Source organism: Gymnogyps californianus, chromosome 7 (genome assembly GCF_018139145.2).
Source record: "Gymnogyps californianus isolate 813 chromosome 7, ASM1813914v2, whole genome shotgun sequence".
Lineage (NCBI taxonomy): Eukaryota > Metazoa > Chordata > Aves > Accipitriformes > Cathartidae > Gymnogyps > Gymnogyps californianus.
In genome coordinates this window covers 30,616,070-30,640,073 of record NC_059477.1, presented here as the reverse complement: position 1 = coordinate 30,640,073, position 24,004 = coordinate 30,616,070, and the positions used below count along the sequence as shown (strand labels likewise).

Sequence of the window (24,004 nt, the reverse complement as noted above, 5' to 3'; positions counted from 1 at the left end):
GATGGGGAGTGCTATTTACAGGGCTCCTGGGGAGGGAGGGTTTCATCTCTAACCACGCTCATGCTGTCTCCTAGCTTGGTGGTGATACTGTTCAGTGCTCTGGGAAACCAAGCCAAAAAATAATACTAGAGGTGCACCCTTGCAGTGCTGAACTGCCGGGATATAGTTTACATAATTCTGTACAGAGACTTCTTAAAATTTTCATTTTGAATCCCTTTAATGTATTTAATACTTATAAAAAAAAATCTACTCTATTGAAACAGATTATTTTTGAAAAGCACATTCATAAAACTGCTTCACACAGAGCCCCTTGGATAGTGCTAAGGCCTTGTGCTTTACTGTTATGACATCATGTTTAGAAATTTACTCTCTTCCGCCAGCGTGGTTAGCATGGAGCTCATATCGCCTATTGCCATATTGCTTATTCCCGCGGGTATGGTGGGCAGTGTCAGAGAGTTTCGTGGAGTCGTCAGGCGAGAGGAGTTCTGGGAGAGGTTCTGCAGGATGCTGGGGCTCAGGGTTCCCGACATCAGGCTTGAATGGTCCCCATCGTCCATGATGGCATCAAAATCTATCTGGGGTGGCTCAAGACCTTGTGAGTCCACCGTGCTGGACACCTGGTTCGCGCCCGGGGAAGGCAGAGCCGCTGGCTTGCTGTTCAGCGCGCACTGCTGCTGTCTGACCCGGCAGTCCGCGTGATTATCGAAGCTGCTGTTCTGTTCGTACATGTGGATTTGACCATAATAGTACATCAAATTGTTTTCCCTCGTGCCGTCCGCGCACTGCTGGGCTGGTGTCAGCAACATGTCGCTGGTTCTTTTATGCATGGCTTCCGCTGCCTCCTGGCCCGGGCTGATGGTGTTTGTAGGGTGAGGAGTTCTCATGTAGCCCAGCTGCTGGACGGTGCGGAGGCCTCGGGGTCTGCTGGCTGGGCTTGGCTCAGGCGGAGGATGAGGTTGGACCATGCCGGGCGGATATGCCTGTGTGGCTGAGCCCATCATGCTCTGCTGAGGCTCAAAGCTGGGCTGGTTGGAGTTCATGATGGGCTGATGAAAGGCCTCCTGAGCCATGGGGAAGTTCAGGTGGGTTGGCTGAGATGAGTAGTTCTGCTGACTCGGTTCGTGCATGACCTGGCCCATCATTGTGCGCTCACTGTTGCTGCCGACCATTAAAGAAGGGTCGGTTGCCATGTCCATTTGCTGAGGGTGAAGGTGCGGTCCAGACTTTGCTGCCATGCTGCTACAAGGAGAGATCTGATTTGGGTTGCCACTGATTGCACTGGGGCTCAGCATCTGATGAGGTTGGTTATACCCTGCGTGCAAGCCCAGATCAGGGTTCATACCGGGGCCTAGGCTCATCGGCTGCTGCCGCAGCTGCATACAGTTTAGCCTCTGCCCATCCATGCCCACATTTCTTTGCATAAAGCTCTGCTGTGTTACGTTCATACTGTTGTCCGGCAGCTGCAGCTGCTGCTGGTTGTAGTTCTGGTACTGACCAAAGTTCTGCTTCTGCTGGACCACCGCTAAGTTCCCTTGTGAAAACTGCTGCTTTGACTGATTGGACATGATATCAACCGTACCTGAGCTGACTTCGTTCCACTGGACGGGCATGTTATTTTTATTCATGTCTGAGGAAGCATCAAAGCTCATGGGACACTCTGCCATCATGGGTCCCAAGTGGCTCATGCTCGCCTCAGCCACTGCCATCCTGCGCTGGCTGGGCAAGGCTGGAGGCTGCAGCTTCCCGCTTCCCTGGAAGCTCTGCATCTCATTGCTGTACCCCATGGAAGTGCTCTCGGCTGCCGTCCCGTTGCTCTGGGATTTGATATACTGCACCACATCATCTGGCAGCATAATATCGTCGTCTCCGACAGGCGCCTCAGCCTCCCCAGACATGGCTTCCATGGTGATGTTTTCACTGATGCTCAGCGGCCGGGGTGAGTAGGTGTGCCGGGGAAGGCTCCCATCCGTGCGCCCGTAGCTCTGGAGGCTGAAATTCCTCCTATCCGCAGGGTGCGGAGGATGGAAGGGGTTCATGCTGTTGGTGCTGTTAAAGCGGTGGACTCGTGGGAGGGCCTGGGGGTCTCCGGCAGGTCTCCTCACTGGGTCGCTCGCCCGTCTTGTGCAGTTGCCCGGCACCTCATGGGGAAACGCTGCAGCTGATGGGTAGCCATAGGTGTTACCATCGCTGCAACGCCTGGGGCCTGGCGGGAGGCGGATGGAGGGCAAGGTGGGGTCTGGTCCATCCATAAGTGAGATCCTGTTCTTCAGGGTCATCCTCTCCATGTTCGGCAGGGGAGTCGGAGGAGGGCCCCCCGTGGCAGCAGCGTACTTGGCTTTCAGCCTGTAGTGCTGAGCTGGCGTGAGGTTCAGCAGACCCGGCATCCCACTGCACTGGCTCACCTCGCTCGACCGACGGGAGGCGTCTGTTGAAATCGGGTCGTAGGAGTCGGCAGAGCTCGTGTTATTGGGACGGTGCCCAAGCTGCGAAGCCTCGCTGGAACGGCGACTGGAGAAGTACGGGGAGATCCCTGATGATCTGCGGCTGACGGTGTAGGCGGAGCTGATGGTGCTTGTTGTACTATCACGGCGCTCGTTGAGTTGGTTCAGCATCGTAACGTCATTGACAGACAGCTCCATTATTCTGGGATTAGGCAGCGTAGCAGAAGAACCACCACTATTTTCTAGAATAGAACCTGAGAGAAAGGTTGCAGGGAAGGAAAGCATTTAGTTAGCTGAGAAATTCCACTTGGCAGTGTTCTTGGTGCCAGAATACAGACACACAAAGCCACCCCCAAATATTTTACGGGAATGATAGTGAATTTCATTTGCTGCCAGTGAATTCAAAGCTTCATCTCCAGCTCTGTGTCCATGCACAAAGAGCAAGAAGGCTGGGGAGAGAAGACAAGAAGTCCTTGCTGCAGAGTCTTTGCAATGTGTACCCCGCTGATACTCAGTTGCTGCGGAAGTGTCTCCACATGGACTTCTCTTAGTAGGAAAAAAGTAGGACTGGTGTGAACAGTGCCACGGGGACAGCACGTAGCTACAACCACAGCTGCTCACTGGGACAGATGCACAGCAGTCAGGGATAGGAGGCTGAGAGCCCAGAAGTTGACACTCAAAGGCTCTTCCCAGAGTAAACCAAGAAGCTCCAATATACTAAGCCCTTAGGTTTAGTATAACCCAGGCCCTATATCTTGGGACTTCTTGGCAAAGTTAGAGGAGCACTGAAGGGATCATAAAGATGCCTTTATCAGGAATCCCCAGCCAGTGGGAAACTAGCATATGAAGCTGTAGGCAACAGCCAGGAGCTCTCGAAGTGACAAAAGGCCTGTCAGATCAAGATCAGGGATGGAGGGCTTGTCTGGATTGCTACTGTGCTCCAGCAGACTCTCAGGAGGCACATTAGCCCTTGGGGAACTGTTAACTGCTGGAACAAACCCAAGCAAGTCTTGCGGTCGCCACTGGGAGAGTGAGGACAGCTGTGGCTGGGTCCTGGGCAAGCCCAGACACAAGGACACCAACACCCCTGCCTCCCTTCATAGCTCTGTAGCACTGAGCATCTGGGTTTCTGTTGCGCATCACCAGATGGCTGTGTTTACACCGAAGCTCTCTGTTTTACCTGACATCTCTATCCAGCAAGGGCTGACTCAGAGGCAATAAGACATGATCCTCCTCCAGGGCAGACTCCTGGTTATGAAACCAGAGTCAGACTCTGGAGGGTTGCTACAGGACACGGCCCAGGCCCAGGGCTTACCGTTTCCTGAGATGGGAGGCAGCTTGGTGTTTCTCGCTTGTGGAGCTGGGCTCACCCATGAGCAGGAATCCTTAACTGTCTTGAGTTTCTCTTTCTTGAGCTGTTCAAGTCGTTGCATCGTCGTCATGTGTTTCCTTAGCTGCAGGCTGACTGTCGAATTACCAGATGAGACCGTTGAGTCCACAACAGGAGCGTTGTCATCCAACGCCGTCAGATCTCCCAGACTTCCCCCGCTGTGCATGTTCATTTCTACTCCACTGTCATTGTTGTTGGTGCTGCCGAGGGGTGATGGCTCACTGCTGCATGACGACTGGCCACCAGGACTGGACTGACACATCTTGGGGAAGAAAAAGAAGAGGAGTTGGGCAGGTGGAAACATGGATGGAAAGAAACCAGGAGCCCAACATCCCCAGCGGGCTCCACACGTTCAGCTCTATCCTAGGGTCTCTGCTCTCTTGTTACCCTTCCCTGCTGCAGGATCTCAGCTCTGCCAGAGGGCAGGGGCACCTTCCCTGGGGGAGAAGGGTGGGGCAGCACCCCACAGCCGGAAAAACTATGGTGGGTTCAACTGGAGGATGGAGAGCAACCAAATGCTGTTCCTCCAAAAGATTAATGACAGATGCTTCTCGAAGAAAAGCAGCACGTTACCTGGTTGTGCAAGGTATATTGCAGCAAGCACTGGTTTATCTAACATAGGATCAAGGCCTAAGTATTTCAGACACAACGTATTTCTGTCTTTAAAATACCCTAACATATAATTAGGTTAGCTGACAAACTTCCCAGCCAGATAAAAACCTGGTTCACCGTTTGCAAACTCCCACTTGCAGATAAGGCAGATAAGCACCATAAATATTTATTTTATTTACATTAGGAATTGCATTTCACCTTGAGTAGTTTATTTGCAACAGACACTGAATGGTCTGAACTTGCTCTGAGGTAGCTGTTGCTGCTACCAGACAGGATGCCTGGCTTCTCTGCTCCAGGCCCATGCTCCAGCAAAAAATGGGAGTGCTGAAAAGGCAACGTACTTTGCCCCAGGCCAAGGTGGGAGTGCAGGGTGATGCAGTGTTTTACTTTGTTCTGTAGCAGCCCTCATGGGCAGGGCTGACTGGCTCTGATGGCCTCATTGCCCTTCAATCGGGATGACAGAGATTGCAATCCCAGGATTTAATGGCAAGTTGTGATGCTGAAGGTGGCAAAGGGAATCCTTCAGCACTGTGTCCTGCCCCTTTCTGCACTCAAGCAAATATCCCCTGCCCCTCCCCATCGCTTTGCATGCCTCCGCCTCCACCCTGCATGGGTTAGCTGGAGACAGGAGGTCTGCAGGAGACCATGCTTTATACAGCTATTTTAATACAAAGGATTTCTTTGCTCACCTTAGTACCGACTGTCCTTAGGAAGGTAGAGTAAGGAAGGGTAAGTGGGAATAAAGAACAGGTTGTTAGGACAAAGACAGCATTAACAGAAAGGACCATGTGAGTAAAAGGAGGAAGAGGGGAGTGCAGAATACAACACAAATTGCCAACATCTCCCCCTCTCCCATACCCCGCCTTCCCTGCCTTCCCTCTTTGGGGGCCCAGATAAAAACCCCTAGGAGAGACTTCCCACCTCTCTCCATGGGTTTGGGATGAGACCCAAAGATGGGTCAAAACAAGGGGCCTCGGAGTGATGGGAACCAGTGAAGCATCTCACCCCTCCCACCACCATGACCTTAACCAGGAAACAGGAGTTGGACGTGGGCCCGCCAGGTCAGATGCCGCCCATTAGACGTGCACGAGTGAAGTACGCAGTGCGGGATGGGGAGAGTGGAGAGGAACATCTGACCCATGGCCCTGCCGCCAGCAAGACGGCTTGGCTGCAACCCTGGGAGCGCAGAGCCCTAGGAAAACAACCCCACACCTTCAGGAGAAACGGGGTGGGGAGCTGTGATTGTGTCCATGTTTTCACAGGAAAAGAAAAAACCAAAACACATGGAGGAAGAGTATTGGAGAGAGGTCATTCTGTCCGGTGGTTCTCACACTCATTTTTGTAACCCAATACAGAGCCTCACCACAGTAAAACTGTTCCTTTAGTCAATTAGAGACACTTCGGATGTGAAAATTCTCAATTTCTTCCTAACCAAAACATGCTGCTCATTAGTAATTTGTCCAACAACACATCCCTTAATCTTTTTTAGAAAATCTTTGTAGCTCTAGGGCATGTTGTTTCATAGGAATAACAACCTTTTAGCCTGGATTCAAATCAAGAAAAATATATTTAGGAGTTCAAAGTCCTTTTGGCTCTAGTGAGAAGTCTGGGGACTATATGAACACTCCCCTTTGCAGGTGAAGGTCTTTTCTGCTGTATCCAGCCCATACCCTGGCCCACTCTGAGCTGGTGCAGAAGACCAGAACTTTGGGTACAAAGGTGAAGAGAAACATCAAAAGGCAAAAGTGACCTGTGTGTTGCAACGCTCCATCTCCTCCACCAGCAGTGGTGTGCTGAGGAGCAGGTGGGCTCCCTGCATGGGGTGGGAGACCCTTGAATGTGTTTGGACCCATCACCGTACACACCTTGTTAGCACCATCGACCACGCTACTGCCTACTGTGGAGATGCTGTAATGGCCAGAAGGCTGATAAATGGTCTTTGCTTCAGCTGGTGGCCACTCATGGGACTGTAAAGCATGATCACGGTTGACTGCAAGCCTGTACTCTGTGGGCCACAGCATTGCTCCCATGTTTATTCCTGGTTTCACTCCCCTGCCCCATCGTCCCACTACAATTTTCTGTGGCAGCTGAGAGTTGTGTATTGAACTCATGTACTCCTGAGCAATGTGCTCTAGCCAGCCTTGCTTGAGCAGGGAGGTTGGACTAGACGATATCAAGAGGTCCCTGCCAACCCCAGCGATTCTGTGCTTCTGTGTATGGTGGATGGGACTGAGGAATTGAACTTGCTTTAAGACACCCAACAAAAATAAAACAGCTACTTTTATCCCCACTGGCTTCATAAGACAGCCCACAACAGAGTTGTGCCAGCAAAACTGCTGTGCAGCAGCAGCCTGGAAAGACAGACAGTGAAGGGTGCAGGGAAGAGGAGAAAAGGGGCTGCTTAAGCCAGGACTTCTGCTTCAAGAAGCGTTCATCAATCTGTGCCCTATGGTCATTGCTCAGTTTAAATTGGTGAGGTAGGTAAAGCTCATTTGACCACAACACTCTGAGTTTTATGCACTTTCACAGCACAGGGAGGCCAAGCTCAAAACTGGGCATCACGTGGCCCCCATGACTGCAAGGGCGGGAATTTGTGATGCTGGGTAGGAAGGTGCAAAATGTACTGGACTGTGCCCTGACCTGCAGTTTCATCTCTGGACTTGAACTCTAGGGTGTTGGCAGGTGAAGGGCAACTGCCCGGAGAGGTAAATGACATGCAAATGCTTCACGCCCCCATTGCATCGGAGAAATTAGGGGCCGCGTCATTTCTGCCAAGAGCAACTGCTCTTACCACAGAATTCTCCGTTTTTATTGTTTTGACTTGTAAGCAATCCTCCATACTCCTCGTGGTGCTGTTGGCCTCAGGGCTCTCCTCTGAAACCTTGCTGCTCTGCTTGGCGCTTGCCTCATTGTCCCCATTTTCCTTGAGCGGAGGTGGCCTTGGGTGAACATCATTGCGCTGCTTCTTCGTGACGTGGGCATCAGGCCCGTGCACGGTCTTGACGTGTTTCCTGAGGGAACTAGGGTCTGTGTACCGCTTTGTGCAGCCAGGGATTTTACAGACGTAGGGTTTCTGTCAATACAAGCAAATCTTGGGTTATATTTAGAACAAGCTCAAATATTCCAGGTACTGTGTATGGGCCAAGAAAATACAATAAGCATAGTGGCTGGCAGCAACAAAATGAGGAGCATCTGCTCCACAGGATTCTGTAAGACTAAGATCTCTAAGAAGTGATATATGGGCTGCTGATGATCCACACAGACCTGGCCAGTCATTTGATGTTGGCTAAACTCCTTGTTTTCAGGTTCTGGATTAAAAGACAGCTAAGAATTCATGAAATACTTTCCTAATATTACTTTCCCAATATTACTTTCCCATGTATGTATTTGCTTGGGTGGCCACAGGAATGCTTCCTGATTACGGATGGGAGGGAGGTGATATAGGGGACTGGCTATAACACATTCTCTCTGCTAAGGTGGGGTCTACACCAAGAAAATGTCTGAGACCTTCTGGCTCATGGAATTCCAGTGAAACCAAGCCAGACTGGATTCACCCTACCCAATCTATCATACCACTTCAGCACCTGTCACCTTGAAATCTGTTATTGTGCAAAACAAACCACAGGCATGCAATGTTTTTTTCAGACGATAGCACTCTAGTCCCAAACTCATGAATCATTGATTGCCACAGGAAAACAAGGCTGAAGCCATACTTCTGAAAACAGAAGTCAGCAAACAGATACTTTTCTTCTTTTAACTTTTTTTTATTGAGTTTCCAAATCCAAAGTGTATTAGCACTGCAGTTGTTTGAGCTGGTGCTGCTGTGTTGGAAGCTCTGAATTCATCACAAGTTCCGCTTTCAGCCTCACAGCTACTCTAAGTATTTTTCTGCCAACGCACTAGGATAGATCCATTAAAAAAACCAGATAGATGTTGTTTGAAGGCTACCCAAAATGACCATTCCTATTCTTTTTTTTATCTGTTTTGTAATTTCATCCAGAAGCTTAAGTGAAAAAATACAAAGGAGTATATGTTCTTTGCAGAAAGCCAGCATCATCACATGAAAAACACTGAAAGTCTGTTTTTTATTCAAAAGCGTGCTTCCTGACTGATTTTGGCACATCACTTGAATGAATTAAATCCTCATAACACCCCACTGAGGTAAATATTTAATATATTTTAAAGGTGGGTAAACCAAAACACAAAAAGTAAAATAGTTTGTTTATAAATCTCACGCAACCTTTTGGACGAGGCATTGTAGAAAAGTTATTGCTGCTATTAAAACCTATTCTAAAGAACAGAACCCCCAGCACACATGCTAAAAAACCCTACATAAAACAGTTCAAGGATTTTTTATAAAGATCCTTTAGGCCCAATAGTTCTAATTTTTCAGACACCGGTAATTAGGATAACACGATCACTGTTGCTTGGATAGCAGACACTCCACCTAACGGGGTACAACCATCCTCTTCATCAGGCCATACCTCCTGCAACTGAACTGAGCACAACAGCTGTTTTGTTGGCATGTGTTCATATATCCCCTGGGTTATCCAGATTCTGACATCTAAGGCAGTGTATGCCCTAGTGAAGTCAACAATTTAGATACCTCAGATGCCTCCCTCCTACTCCCATACGCATACAGCATGATACTCCTTAGGGTGGGAGAACTGGAGAACTCCCCAGGCACTCAGCAGAACTGAATTTCTGCATTTTACGCTTGTTTAGCTTCAATTGGAGAAAACGTCACTCCAAGCCTTTGGCTGGCCGTGAACCCATGCCACTCTTTTGTGTATGCACTGGAGAGTGGTCACGGGATGAAAGCCCTTTTCCCAGGAGTAATTTTGAAGGTATCCCCTGAAGGGACTCAAATAGTCACCGAAAGTTTCAAATGAAATAGTGTATGTGACATTTCAACAATCAAACAAAAGCCAGCGTGGTAATATATCCCCAGCCTTGAACTTCGGCATGTTTGGACCATACGCGTACGTCCTGTCACGCAATGATGGAGACAGATACAGGGAACCTGGAACTTCCCCCTTAGAGGAGACACGGATGACTAACTCTGAAACTGTGGTGTATCCCAAGTAAACACTGCAAGCAGAGGAAAATATTTAGCAGTAGCTAGGAACCACAATAGAGTTACCAATGGGTAATGGGAAATATTCACAGTCACAGACTCCTGCTTTGCATCCATGTGGTTTTGTGAGCCAAGGTCTCAGTGCAGTTTGCTAACCCACTGGTTAGCAAACCCAATGGCCACAGCTGGTTGCAGGACCCTCACCTGGGCCTGCTGCCCAATGCAATGAGCTTTGCCATGAGGGATGTCTTCTGTTGCAAAGGATCATGTTGTATGTTCCTCAAAAAGAGAGTGTCAAATGTATGGCCCAGACAACCATTATATGCAGCCTACAGATCTCCCACAATTCTTGGGGCATGCCTGTGTTGCATCAAGGAGGGTTGAACAGCAGCTCAGGAGTGAGCATGATGGCAAAATGTAAGATCATGCAGTGCCGTGTAGTTCCTGTGGCAAGGTTCAGCTGGTCTGGTACAAATCCTCCACTAGTGGCTATGCTGTTTCTGCACCTGAGAAGGCTTTGGCATCCTCCAGGGGAAGCAACAGCAGAGGATAAAATCCTTATCTGTTATCTGAGTCTTTAATATGTGTTGTTGGATGCAGCGTGTGCCAAGTTACAGCATATTAGCTCAGGGTCCACCATAGACAAGGAGTTGGATGCTCCTGCCCTACAGCCTCACCTTCTTGCACAATGGGAACCCAAAGGAGAAGACCTTCAAGTGTGTCCAAGCTCTGCTCAGACAAAGTGAGGAGTCATCCTAGATCCAGTGCAGCTCCTGATCTGGATAACTTGGGAAACTGAACTCATCAAAGACATGACATTTAATAATACAGCCAAAGCAAAAATTCCACATGTAGGAACATGGGACACCAGCTGGCCCAACAGAAGGGAAACTCTGGCCTGCCTAGGAATGATCCTGGAAAAGCTCTAGGGGTCCGACCTCAAGTGATCTACGGGCAAAAAGTAGCTCACATACTGCTTCAGTGTGCAGAAACTGGGCAGGGTGAGTCTGTATGCAGCACTGAAAGTTGTACCAGCAGTCTTGATCCATCCACATGAGAATCCTTAGGGATGGAAGAGAGATGCAAAATTGATTTAAGGACAGGAAAAAATGCTGCAGTAACGGGAATCTTCAGTGTCTTGATTGACTTATTTAGCTTATGCGAAAGAAGATGGAGAGTGACTTAACACTGTAGTGTTATAAGGTGGAAATAGCAACAATGAAAGGGACATTGGATCCAGCACTGAAGGAAGGCAGAGAAAGCATCCAGGGCTGGAAAACAAGCAATTTCTAATACCTGAAATGTGAAATTAAATCATGACTGCCTACCTTTCAGGGGAAGAAGCTTTAACAGAGAGCAAATGATGTTTTAGTCAAACACCCGTTACTGGGAATGCAGGTTGCTGAGCAGACAAGAGGTTGCATGCCTTGTTGGTCCCTCCTGGCCTCAAGGTTGGTGTAGCCTTAAGCCAACCCCAAACTACCCAGTGCCAGTGCGGATATGGGTTAATTTTAACCTGTGTCCTGCTGGGGAAGTGGCTCACTGGTGAAGGACAATCCTGACATTTGGATTCATACCGAAACCAATTCAAATAACACTAGGATCCAGGTCATTCATTGGGTCCATTTCAGCATCATACAGCACAGAAGGGCATCCTAGCCTTTAAGTCCTTATTCTGACTGCAACAGAATCTCTGAAACCTACAGAGCTCTGGTTATCACTGACTGATATTATGCCAGAGGTAGAAATACTCCCAACAAGCCCTTTGTAGACACAGCATCACTTTAAAAAGCTGTCATCCGTGGCAATTGTGTTCCATTCTCCAATAGTCTACATTTAACTGTTGCAAATTAGGCTACAGACTGAATTCTTCATGGCTGCAAACACTATTAGAACTTTGGAGTGTTGTTTTTTCTTCCCTTGTCAGCTAATTAGTGGTAATATAAATTTCAATCGTCGGCCGTGGTTGATTGCAACAGACCATCACATGCGTTACAATAAAGGCAATTTCCTCTGCTCCCCAACTACTAATAGTGGGTCTTAATTAGCCAAGGTTAACAAAGCATTGCCTTGTGCTCTATCATTGTACCTCAAATGATGGAAGGAGTATTATTTCCAGAGTGTCAGGATCCATGGTAGCTCTTATACTACTGCAAGTCTGCTCCACAGTAATATTAAACATCACATGCACAACTGTGTAATCCTATTTGTGCTATTAAAAATCATAAATTTGGAAAATGCTTGCTTTAATTTCCAAAGCCGATTAAAAAGTTTGCATACTTTAACATCTGTTTATGATTTCAAACATGGCTTTCATAAATATAAAGCTAATGTGGTCTGGCTCTCCAGCAAAATAAATCCCATTAAAAAATAAGAAAAACCTCTCATTACAGTAGGTTTCTTTTTACATGAGTCCAGCGTGTAAAGTGTATGTTTATTGTCAGCAAAATTAAAAAAAAAGCCCTCCGTTGAGCTGCGGTGAGCCCAGGCTTACCTCATTGGAATGCGTCCTGTTCTGGTGCTTGGCTCTGTCCGAGGCATTGGAAAAAGCTTTATTGCAGCCTTCGTGTTCACAGACATAAGGTTTTTCTCCAGTGTGGGACCTCAGGTGTGTCTTTAAGTTCTCCAGGCGGGAATAGGCTTTGGAGCAACCCTCAAACTAAAATAAAAAAACACATAAGAGGAGTGATTAATTAACCAGAAAAATTTGATTTTCCCCCTGCCTAAACTCTTCTCATCTGTTTCTCATTCTTTCTTTTTTCTTCCTTTTACAGGGCTTGTGTTTTAGGGAACAACATCCACTTTGTTGGGAGAATTCGCTTCCCTAGGCAGGCTGAGAGTTTCAGCAGTGAGTCATATTTAAGGTGCTGCTCCTTGTTGGGTACCCACCTGACATTTCAACAAGAGATTCTTTTTTCCAGCAGGGTGGAACACCCCTCCACTCCTCCCAGGGCTCTCTTAGCCCCTACTGCCATCCCTCTGCAGCTAACACACTCAGAAACAGAGGCCCTCTCCTTCCCACCCAGAGAACTGATGGCTTCTTGACAGTTTGACCAGCCTTGCAACTTCACTAACACCAGTCCTAGAAAGGCCAGATCATTCTCTAACACACAAGCAGAAATCTAGCAAGCTTTGAAGATTCCCAAATTACAGCTTGGGTCTACTCTCAGAGGATGCTGTGGTCAGGCTGTCTGACATTACCAGTTTAAAAAACAAGACTCTCAATCTTGAAGACAGATGGATTTTTGGATGACAAAACAGGCCAGGAACCTTCCTCCTGGAAGGAAACCAGCTGCCCACACAACGAGAAGGAGCAGCTTGGGAGACATGGTGAGGCTTTGGGTCCTGCCACCCTCCACTCTGGCTGGGCTGGAGGCTTTTCCCTGCACCTGCCCTGTCTGCAGGATGGGAGGATTTCACCTCAAACCAAGGAGGCCGTCTTAAATCCTCTTTGACGAAGCAAGTGGGAACTTACAAACACTGGAAGAGGTTTTAAGAAATGCAAGGCTCCCTTCCAAATGGGAGCAGCTCTAGCTAAATGCTGCACTCGCTGTTCAGCTGGGAGCATTGAAAAGCCCATGCTGCACTTCCTATTCCAGCACCTTAAAACACACTGTAAATTTCAACAAGCAGCCCCTCCTGTTGTAATGCATGCAAGCCGCAAGGTGTTGTGTTTTAGTCAGATCACTTAAACGTGTCTACAAGTTCAGTCCAGATGTGACAGGACTTCACATTGCTATGTTTGAGTCTTGGCCAGTGAAGAAACTGGTGTCGTAGCAGGACAGGTCATGCCACAGCTCAGTGTCTGATTTCCCTGTGGGCAGCTGAGTGGTCCTGTGTGTCCAGAGATCTGGCCCTTTTGGGCAGAGGCCAAAGGCAGCTGCATGCAATAGCAGTGATACCTGTCTCCTTGTGCTCCATGGGCATAGGACTCGCCTGCACTGCTAAGGAGTAAGGAAAACATGCAGCCCATGAAACCCATGAAGCATGTAGGCATAGGTTGATCCCATATAACTTTGTTGTGCTGGAAAAGAAGTAGGGTTACTTAAGCTTCCCTTTAAGGTCTAGCATAGGGATGGTGGACGTAAGGCAAACTTGCTCTGCTCTCTTGAGATATGCAGATCTCTTCAAGGACAGTAGGAGCATCCTACAAGAGCTGATTCCTTCCACAGCTTTGTCGGGGCGGGATGGATCCAGTTCCCCTTCCTCAGACAACTTTCATTAGCCCATTTGGCCCATAGAACATGCCGCAACTTTGAGGAAGCACAGTATATCCCTTTCTTCTCTTGCCCTGTGCAAACAGTCCTTTACAACTCAAGTCACTTATGGTTATTGAAATACATCATTCCACTTGCTGGAAAACAAAGGAAACTCAGCATGAGGCAATTCATGTGTCCATTCTGGTTTTGCTGGATACTGACACAAAAATGCAGCTAGTAAGAGCAAAAGTACTGAGGCCACATTTTCAAATAAAAGCTTCTCAGCAAAGCAGCCTGTGTGTGTTCAAAGCAGTTGTTCCCACTCTTACGCGTGGATTTGATTATGCCAGTGGGAGTTCTGGCTGTCATCTGTTGGAATAATCCTTGACCGAATCCCAGGCTGCAATTGGGCTTATCTGTAGCTTTATGTACACCACAAACTTCTTGTCTGAAACAAATGGCGCTTTGAAAAATCACTGCCAGACTTGGATAAGGAATGCTCTGCCACAGAAGTGCGCTGTCTGCAGAGCTGCCATGTATCCCAGGCAATTGGAAACCAGTGGTACTACAGTTTGGGGAGAGTTGCTGCGACATATCGCACATGGAGGGACTGCAGTTCTCCAGGAGGCAGAGGATGACTTGAGACTCAAATACACACAGCCTTGTCATTGCTCCTGTGTGACACAACTGAGGCTTGAAAGAGGCAGGATTGTGCAGCAGTGCTTTTTCCTGCTCCATTACAGCACTGAAGAGGATGCAGACCCTGCTGCTTTTTGTCTTCTGAGTCCCTCTACCTGCAAGGGCAGGGCTATACCTTCCTTCACTGCTCACTTTGTAGCACACCGACAATCAATATTCCTTGATACTTTTAAGGAAGACTGGTAAAGCACTAGAACTGGGCAAAGTGCTTTAGAAGATTAAAACAAAGGACATGGCCCTGTGCCCCAGGGAGCTTATGCTCTAAATTAAATGAACATAGGTCTGGAAGATTGATAAAGGAGTCATGCAGCAAGCAAATCATACATATCCTAATATTTGTAAGCAGGAGCTGGGGCAGAGCCAGGGAGGGAGCAGGGCTGGAAGTGACTAAGAGGAGGAAGATACGGGACGAGGGCTCAGAATTCTGCCGAGCAGAGAGACTCATCCCCGAGACTCTGTAGAGAGGAACAGTGTAATGCTGACAACAGAGGAGGTATGAAAAACTGGCAGGAGGAGAAGGCAAGGAGCAGAGGATATCAAAAGACAGGGATGGACATTTGGGAGGAAAAAGGGCTGAAGCATGTGTGGAAAGAGATGGTGAACACTTGTCCTCTCCTACCAGTTGGCCACAGCCACTAAACTCCACAGCTCACTTCTCTCTTGTGCCCCCCATCAGGCATCCTTGGCTGCCCCACGTCAGCCAGCGGTGCAGTGGGAGACTCCATGTGTGAGGGCAGATATGGGCTTTAATATCTCAAGGTTGAGGAGGAGGTGAGCCTAGCTCTCTTGTGTGCTAGATGAGCCTGTACCCACAGGGCTGAGATACAAAATAGCACCCCATGCTCCTCCTCAGGCAGTGTTTAACACTAGGCACAGTGCTGCTTGCATGCAGAAGGTCTGGGGACTGAGCTCCTCTTGGAGTTTAAGCACCCAGGGATTGACCTCACCTCTGGATTAAGAGAGCAGAGGCAGGAGGTGTTGACCCAGCTCCCCAGGCTGGAAGGAGGCTTGTGTGCACACTTGGGTGTGTGGGTGAGGGAAACTTGCCGCCCCAGCAGCAGTACTGGGTGATGCTGAGTTAGACGCAGCCAGGGTTAGGTGATTCCCCACAGTGTGGGGTTACTGGATTTCCTTCTTGGATGTAAGCAACTAAATTGGCTGGTTTTCCACCTTAAGTGACTTGTCCTGAGTCACTCTGGATCTCTGTTGTAGAGCGGAACCCATTTTCCCCAAGGAAATGCAGTTTTACCCGCTAACACCTCGACCATCCTCCTTGACCACTTGCCCTGTCCCCAGGGTGTAACCTGCAAGTAGCTATAACCCGGACACAGAGAGCTGGACTGGCCCTGGGCTGGGTGCCAGCAGGTACCCTGGGAGAGCCCTGCTTGAAGCCATGCCTGTGTCTGCACACACATTTGTGTGACCACCAAAGTCCAGTGTCCCACTTGCCAAGCTGAGATGCACCATGTGTCCCTGCCAGCTCACCGTGCACTTGTGTGGCTTCTCTCCGGTGTGCCTTCGCATGTGCACCACCAACATGTACTGAGCCTTGAAGGGCTTCTGCTCCCGCGTGCAGTCCTGCCAGCGGCAGACAAACTCCTTCTTCTCCCCGTGGATGTGATCGTTGTTGATGTGCTGGTAGGACAGAAGGGAGAAGCGGGTCACTCCTGGAAGAGCTGATGCCAGCGAAGCACATACAGCGCTCTGAAAGCCAGCCATTCCCTCCCCAGTGCTTGTGGTCAGGCATTGCACCTGGGTCCTAGGTGCACAGATAACACCAGGGACATGGGAGCCAGCTCTGCAATCTGGTGTGTCCTGCAGGAGAAGGTGCACATCACCCAACACACTGGGCACTGGGTCCGAAGCAGCTATAAATGGGAGGTTTGCAATGAGCCCTCTCATTTGTCTGTGCTGAACCCTCCTGTGCCGCATTTATGCAGCTGGGACCCTTTCCTGGGGCACTGCTGGAGTATGGGGGAGAGGAGGAGACAAGCCTCAGTTGGACTCAATGATCTTAAAGATCTTTTCTAACCTAAATGATTCTATGGTTCTACGACTCTAAGCCTGCTTGTCGGCCAGCCCATACGCCAGCCCTAAGACATCCACCTGCTGTCCAGCGCTGGCTGCTGGCAGGAAATGACAGCATCTGCGAGCTATGCACCAAGGAAAGCTCGGCGGCCTCAATTACTGCTAATTACTCAGGTCCGTGAAATCCTGTGCCGGGGTGTTGAAAAGCCAGACCCAGAACGGTGCCTTCGTCCACCCTGGGAGGAAGACGAGGGTCGCTTTTTCCCAGCCCAGGGCAGATGAAGCCCTGTCGAAAACAGAGCCGGAGACCAGCCTGTCGGGAGCACTGTTCCCGCAGCGGCCTTGTCTCTCTGAATGGGGTCTCGCTGCCAAAAATAATGCCTGTCCTCACTCCTGTGCTTTCAGCAGACATTCACTGACAGGAAATCCTAAAATAAACCACTTTGGGTTTGGGTTTTGGTTTTTTTTGCACTGAGATTTTTTTCCAGCCCCCGCCTTCGTCCCCCTGGCCAAGGCCAGGCACACATATTGTGGCTCGGGACGAGACTTTCTCGGGGTGGTGAGGCAGCACGAGGACACAAAAATGCATTAAAACAGAATCACCGACCTTCACGGTCCCAGCGGAATCCAGCCCCAGCATTTTGTGTGCCATTGCCCAATCCTGGGGACAGAGACCTGCTCCTTGGGGCACCGGCTCTACCCAGGGGCACAAGGAGCTGCGTGGCACTCAGCTGGTCCCTTGGGCACCACGGGTAAACACTGAAAGCCAAAGCTGTTTGCCGGGAGGGTCGGAGGAGGCTGGGTTTGGGAGAGGTTTCATATGGGTTTGGAGCTCAGCTGCCTACGCTTCTGGTTTTATAACATGGCATCAGTGTGAGATTTTAGCCTCGGTGGAAATCTGGTGAACCCCCCAGGACGTGGGTCCATGGACACGCTAAACCACGTCCAGACCAGACTGGGAAGATACGTCTCCTGGCTCTGTTTGCGTGGGAGTCTGACTTGCAACCAAGACTATGCACGGCAGTGCTAGGAGTGGGGGAGTGCACAGGCTCACCCATTTGGTCCTGCTTGGGCCAGAGGAAGACACATTTATGGGAGGGGGACTGTAGCCCCCCTTCAGGCTTATTAACTCACTCTCTGGGCAACATCTGCTTCCCATCACTGTGGAGGAGCAGTTGCACAACTCACCACACTTCAGCTACGGCTCCGTAGCCCCCATCAAACTCCCACCTGGCCTGAGGCTTTGCTTGGGCTTCTCTCAAACTGAGTGTGGCCTTTGAGGCTGGGAGCAGCAGTGGTGCTTGCAAAAGTATGTCCTTACTCCTGCTGCTCCCCATTGACATACACTTCTCCCACAAGCACATTGCCCACTGTGTATGGAGAATGGACCCTGCACGCCCAGGTACTTTGCTCTGCACACAAACTAGAGTTTTTCCATGCACGGTGGGATGCCACCTTCTCAGGAGTTGGCCCACAACATCTGTATTTCATTTGCATGTGTATTTTGGGCATCCCAAATCCACAACCCCATGTTGCTAGTAATCATAGTACAGAAGCCTCCGTTTTTATAACCTTCCAAATTTAGGAAAATCTTGGACATTCCGTCAAATATTTTTCTTTGGGTTTTCTCTGGAAATAAATTGTGCTGAGCTGCCTGGATCTGCCCTGCACTTTGCTCTGGGCAAAGTTAAAGAGTTTTTCTTACATCTGAGAGGAAAATGCACAAATACTGCTGGACAAATGTGAGCCCAGCCCATCTGACAGGGCCACTGTGGTTTAACCTCAGAAAAGCAATGCCCTGTGGCATGCAATGTGCAACCCATTAAGCACCTTATCACTCATTTGGCCCTGAAAACTATTTCCAAATCTGTCTGTACTCAAGGACTTGTTGCACTGAACCAGTGACTTCTGGCAGAGGCGGGCAGGTGCTAGCCTTAGATGGAAGAAGAGCACATGCCCAAAATTATCATTCAGAGTGTGATCCCTCTGGGCTAAGATAATGCTTGTGTGCAGAGCTTGGGAAAAAGGAGACTGACACCTACTTGGTGGTGTCTAAACATGACTAAAATGAAGATATATAAAAAAGGGTGAGAGCAGACATGAGCCCTCAGGAAGAAGGCTACATGTGCGTTGCACGTGGTGGCCCCTGGCAGGCTTGGAGCCTGGCTGAGGCAAGCAGCAAAAGGCTGCAGGGAAAGGAGAAGATAGCAGGTCCTGTCGCAAAATTAGCTCAATCCAACATCTTGCTGCAAGCAGCAGGGTTGCTGTGGCTGGTGAATTCCCAGCAGCTCTGGGCTGGCTTGAAACAAACGGGGCTCACACTGTGGACCCAAAATGAGGAGTGGGAGGGTGCTGGACTGGGGGCAGGATGGGGCTTAGACACAGATCATGTCTGATTTCACAGGCACTCGCTCTGAGTTTGAGGGATTTGTTGACCCCAGAAGCCAAAGGAAACCAAACGGTGGATTCCCAGGTGAAGCAAAGCACACAAAAGGTTCTTGGAATTAATTAGAACTGAAAATCTGATTAATGACTTGGTTTGGGGACCCTTCAGAGAGCAGTTTTGATACTGGTTTGGGGATATCACTGTGATTACGGAAGCCCTATTTCCCAATTTTTAAAAAATCAACCCACTTTCTATATTTCGGGCCCTGATGGAGACACTGGAAGTCTCCAAACTCTGGAAGCGCTCTATTTTTGTGGGAGGGATGAGCTGAGCAGGTCAACAGCCCCTAAAAGATACAGCCCCACGGTTCATGTCACAATAGCATAAAAGGCTTTCACGGCCTGGACAAGGACTGAGGACAGTATGGACCCATAGCTGGTGTAGGTGCGTGGGGAGGCTCAGTGAATTCAGCCAGCGAAGAGGGAAGGACTCAGCCCCCTTCCCCATTTTCTGATCAGGTCCTCTGCACAGAGCCTTCTGTTGTTGGGATGTGCACAAGGGAGACCAAAACTGCAGCCTCAGCAGCTGAGAAGAGAGCAACATCAAATAATCTATGAGAGGCTTCTTGCAGCTAAACTCCTCAGGGAGCAGCGACCTGCTTTGGCAGTGTTTACACACCGTATCTCTGATTTCCACCTTTAGTAGCTCCCAGAGTGAGCTCTGGCTGTACAGAAGCTAGTGATAAAAAATGAGGACAAGTGCACAGAAACCCAAATTTATCGCTGGGGTTTCCTCCCAACCATTACTCACATGGACGAGCTGCTCTTGAGTGTCATATTCCTTTGTGCACCCTTCCCAGTGACAGTTCGTCTCATAAATAACTTCAGGCTCCTGTTTACATTCATCCTTATCTAGATCTTCTTTCAGGTCTGTCAGATGCTCCTGCAATACACAACGGTGCATTGTATAAGGTGAACTTCTTTCATCTGAATTCCTCTGTTACTCATAGATTACAGGGCAGGTATCAACTGATCACAAAACAGTGTTCATTGTGGCAACATGACATCCTTGATTACTGTGAAATAATGAGTTACGGAGTTTTGGCAGAAATCGGTCAGAGTTAATGACAAGACACGAAACACCCCGAAGCCATGGTCGCAGCGGTGCCTGGCTCCAGCCAGGTTGTGGGTAGTCCCAGGAAAGCCTGGAGAAAGGAAAAGGCTGGCTTTTGACCTTTGCTTGTGTTCTTTGCTGGAGCAAAACTTCTGATCTGGGGGGAGTGGGGAAATACGAGCATGAAGAAACCACAGAGCAGTCAGAGCCTAGTGGTTACCACACTCACCTGACATGGGTTGGGGAGGGGGGGTTCCTGTTTTCTGCATCTTTCAATAGATGAGAAAATTATACCTAATCCTCACCCAAAGATTTACACCTGCAGGGTGCTCCACAAGGACAAAGTAGTGAGCCCTCAAAGCACTGCTCTGAGATAGGGAAATTTGGGAAGCTTGAGCAACACCCAGAGATGAGTGGGTTGCAGAGCAGAACTCCAGGGGCTCTGGACTCATAAATGAGTTACTTTAATGCTGGGCATGCTGTGAGCTCTCTCCTTAACTTCTCTGTCTAGCCAGCTCCTCAGTGCCAAATGAAACACAGAAGATTTTTCTTATGGCTGCTATGAGGATTAAAGCATCGGCACCTACACAATAGTGTAACATACAACATAATTAGTACAATTCAGAGGTAAGGACAACTGTCGGCTCTGTGTGTGTCAGACACTTGCACTACAAACAAGGCAATCAGCAGCCAATATTGGCTTGGGAATTTAGCAATACAAAACCCTGCAGGTTTTGATCCATTTCATTCCCTTTCCTCCCAATTACTACTACTGCCCAGCACAGAGCATCCCGCCTCCAGGGCAGCTTTAGACAGGAGCGTCTGGGGTGACTGACCACATCAGATGCTGTTCCTCATGATCTGATGCTCCATTTGGTCCCGTAAGTGTGTAGACACAGCCAGACCCGTCTCAAACTGCCTCTAACCTGCCCAAACAGACCTATCTGGCTGCCATCTCCTTCCCCATCAACACCTTCCCAATGCCTACTGAGGGGTTGCCATGATTAATGACTTAATGGCATTATATGGCTTGGAAAGTGAGATGTACTGTACAAAAGTTCAACAATTTTCATTAACTAGCTCATGACATACATGCCAGCTGTGAGTTTTCAGTTCAAAAGTTTAGATATGGAGAGGAAGAGATTTGTTTTATTTAGCTCTTAATTTAAAAAAAAAAAAATGGTAAGGTGGCTCTTGGGACAGGAAACTGTAGTAATTTACAGAAAGACTTCTGGAGATTCAAACTCTATCAGAGCCCAGAGCAATAGTCTGAGAAAGTTCAAACAGCAGCTTCTTTCTCCTGCAATTCCTATTTGGTTGAGCTGTGAACATTATTTTTGTTGAAACATTTCTCTCCGTGCAAAGTGTGGTCTCTGGAAAAGTGAAATTTTCTACTAAAAATCTTAAAAGCTTTTATACTTTCTGTTGGAAAAATGGAATTGAAACCATTTTAATTTGTTGAAGAGGACTGACTTGTTTCATTTCTGGCTAGTTCAACATTGTTCTGAATCTGTACTGGAGCTATTGTGGTATTGTAAGAGCACAGTAACTCAGGTCCCTCATGCCTGGTGCTCCAGTGTGTCTCACAAATCTTGTCTGGATTGCATTTTTTATAGCACAAGCCATCATGGGAGATACTGTCTGGCCAAGGATTTTAAATACCCAAACCACAACTCACATGAGGCGTTTCCAGTACAGCATTTCCAAAACAAAACACACACATGCATGCTTTTTTTGGGACGGATGAGCTTCATACTCTGCAAAAAATGTATCAGTCAATAATTAACTGACTGTAACTCAACTTTTCAGCACAGTCTCCTGCAAAACAGGAATCCTCAAATTTAACAAGTTGCTGTCGCTTAGACCAACTGAAGAGGAGACATCCACTACGTTCAGTCTTTTAACCTGTTCTCCTTGCCAAGAATGGTCTGTGTCTTACAAGATACTTTCCAGTAATTTCCCAGTCAATACTGAAATGCTGCAAGACGTGAAGCCTACATTTCCCTTGGGGTATTACTTCACAGATCTCCTCATTAGGAACTATTAGACAACCAGCGTGCCTTTTTCTTGTCTTAATTTCACCTTGCTATTCTAATCAAACCTCCTTGCACCACTTTAAACTGCTCCTTCTCTTCTTTCAGTCCTTATTTCACATAAGACCCAGTGGATGAAACTTTGGGGCAGGGGTGAGCCAGGCTTATGCTATCTAAGCACTCCCTGCTGTTGGGCGTACACTTCTTCACATCGGAGCAGAGAACGGAGGATGACAGCCATTGAGCAAGCAGCTGTCTGTCCCACAGCTCCTCTGCTACAGATGCTTTGAGAAAGCAGGTGATGGCTTTCAAATCTTTTTTCATTTGCTGCAAGAAATAAACACGTGGCCCTATTAGCCCGGGTAGTGGCCAGATTGGTTTTTCGGGGCATGTGCTTTTGCAGCAGCGTGTAGATGCACTCCTAAACTCAAAGCTCCAGAGAGGTGCCTCTTTGCCCTAATCGTGCTGACTACAGCATGTTTATCTTTCCCTGATATGCTATCTTCATCAATTTTACCAGCCCCCTGATGACTGCACACGTTGCTGTCCCCATGCATCATGCTGAGACCTGCTCCTGAACCAGGGCAGAAGGAGAAATTTGTCATCAACTCTTCCATTCGCTTGACAATAACACGGCCTAATATTTCATGAAAATGAAGTGCCTAGAGCACTCCTGATAGTTTACAGTTGTGATAAAGGACGGTCAGATGGATACTGTCAGCCATTAAACAGTTTGCAATCACAGAGCTCCGGAAAGAAAGCAAAGGCCTTTGGGCCCTTCTTGGTGTCAAATGTTGTGTCACCAGTGTAAAGGATGTTTCTAGGAGCAATTCCTTGTTGAATCAAGAAGTCGTCCTTTTTTTGGAAGCTTTCTACCTACATGCAAGATTCCCTCATAATCTATGTTTGCTCTGAGACACTAATGCTGCTTGCTTTGCAGCACAGAAAACTCAGACATCATTTTTAAATTATCACACTTGAAATATTCCCTCTCCCTTTTTTTTCTGTCCAAGCACAGCAACAGTAAGCTGAGTCCCAAGCACCCATCGAACGCTTCACTCAGTCACTGCAGCTCTGCCCTGTACCTTGCTGGGCTTCATGCTCCAAGAGACACCCGCCTGCCTGGATAGACTTTGATGCCTCGCTCCCAGCTGCAGCAAAAGGTGCCAAGAGTATCGCCCCCAAAGACAACGAGACTGAGCAGCTCTCTGCCTCGGCCGCACAACACGTGTCTCACCAGGAAGGTTACCTGTGTGGCTGGGGACGCTGGGGGCAAGCCCTCGACTTCAGTCTTGACTTTGCTGCGCTTGTTAATTACTGGATTGACTGTGCTGCTCACGGCCGACTCGCTGCTCTGCTTGCTCTAGGAAAGAAAACCAGGCAAGATATGGCACCAGGGTTTGGGATGAGAGACAGCCTGCAGCCCACCTCCTCATTAAAAATTAACTAAAAAATCAGTCAATGTTGAAATTCAGGAGTGGCCGGGGACAACAGGGTATTGGCCTGCTGGCCTGGGTTTCACATGAAAACTAGCTCATGTGGGTTTGAGCAAGGCAGAGAGATGGAAGAGAGGGAAGAGTCAAGGGCAGCATCAGCTTCAGGCTCACCAGCGAGCTTGGCCTCGCTGCTGCTGCTCCATTTCAGAGTGATCCAGTCCCTGTCACAGCCATCAAAACCTTATGCAACCCCCATCCAAGCCACGATTTTATTTCTCAATGTGATGAAATGATTTCTTGAGAAAATGAATTCCTGGGGGGAGCGGGGGGCTCTGGTTACGTGCGAGGGCTCCGGCGTGCTGGGTGCATGAAAGACTATGTGTATATTTTTCTAAGCTCTTAAAAAATGAGAACAACTTCAGGAGAAAAAACATCCCATTGGATGTGCATAAAATTGGAACATTAACATTTTAAATACACTCTTGCTAATTGCTCAAGATTGGTCCTGCAAGTTATTAAACAGAGGCATAACTCCTGCCAGCCACATTATTTTGGTAGCCAGTTTGTAAGAAGAAAACAAAACCAATCAA

General features: G+C 48.4%; 1 protein-coding gene across 1 annotated transcript in view; it reads right to left on the bottom strand.

Moving 5' to 3' along the window:
* Nucleotides 1-314: 314 nt before the first annotated feature.
* The window catches only part of GLI2 (GLI family zinc finger 2), a 196,039-nt gene continuing 172,349 nt past the window's right edge, over nt 315-24,004 (bottom strand). The window contains exons 8-14 of the mRNA XM_050900282.1: nt 23,228-23,341; nt 19,643-19,774; nt 15,904-16,053; nt 12,015-12,179; nt 7,235-7,516; nt 3,757-4,093; nt 315-2,695 (exon numbers count right to left, since the gene is read on the bottom strand). Of these exons, the coding sequence (XP_050756239.1) occupies nt 342-2,695; nt 3,757-4,093; nt 7,235-7,516; nt 12,015-12,179; nt 15,904-16,053; nt 19,643-19,774; nt 23,228-23,341 (3,534 nt within the window). The 3' untranslated portion in view covers nt 315-341. The remainder of the gene's footprint in view (nt 2,696-3,756; nt 4,094-7,234; nt 7,517-12,014; nt 12,180-15,903; nt 16,054-19,642; nt 19,775-23,227; nt 23,342-24,004) is intronic.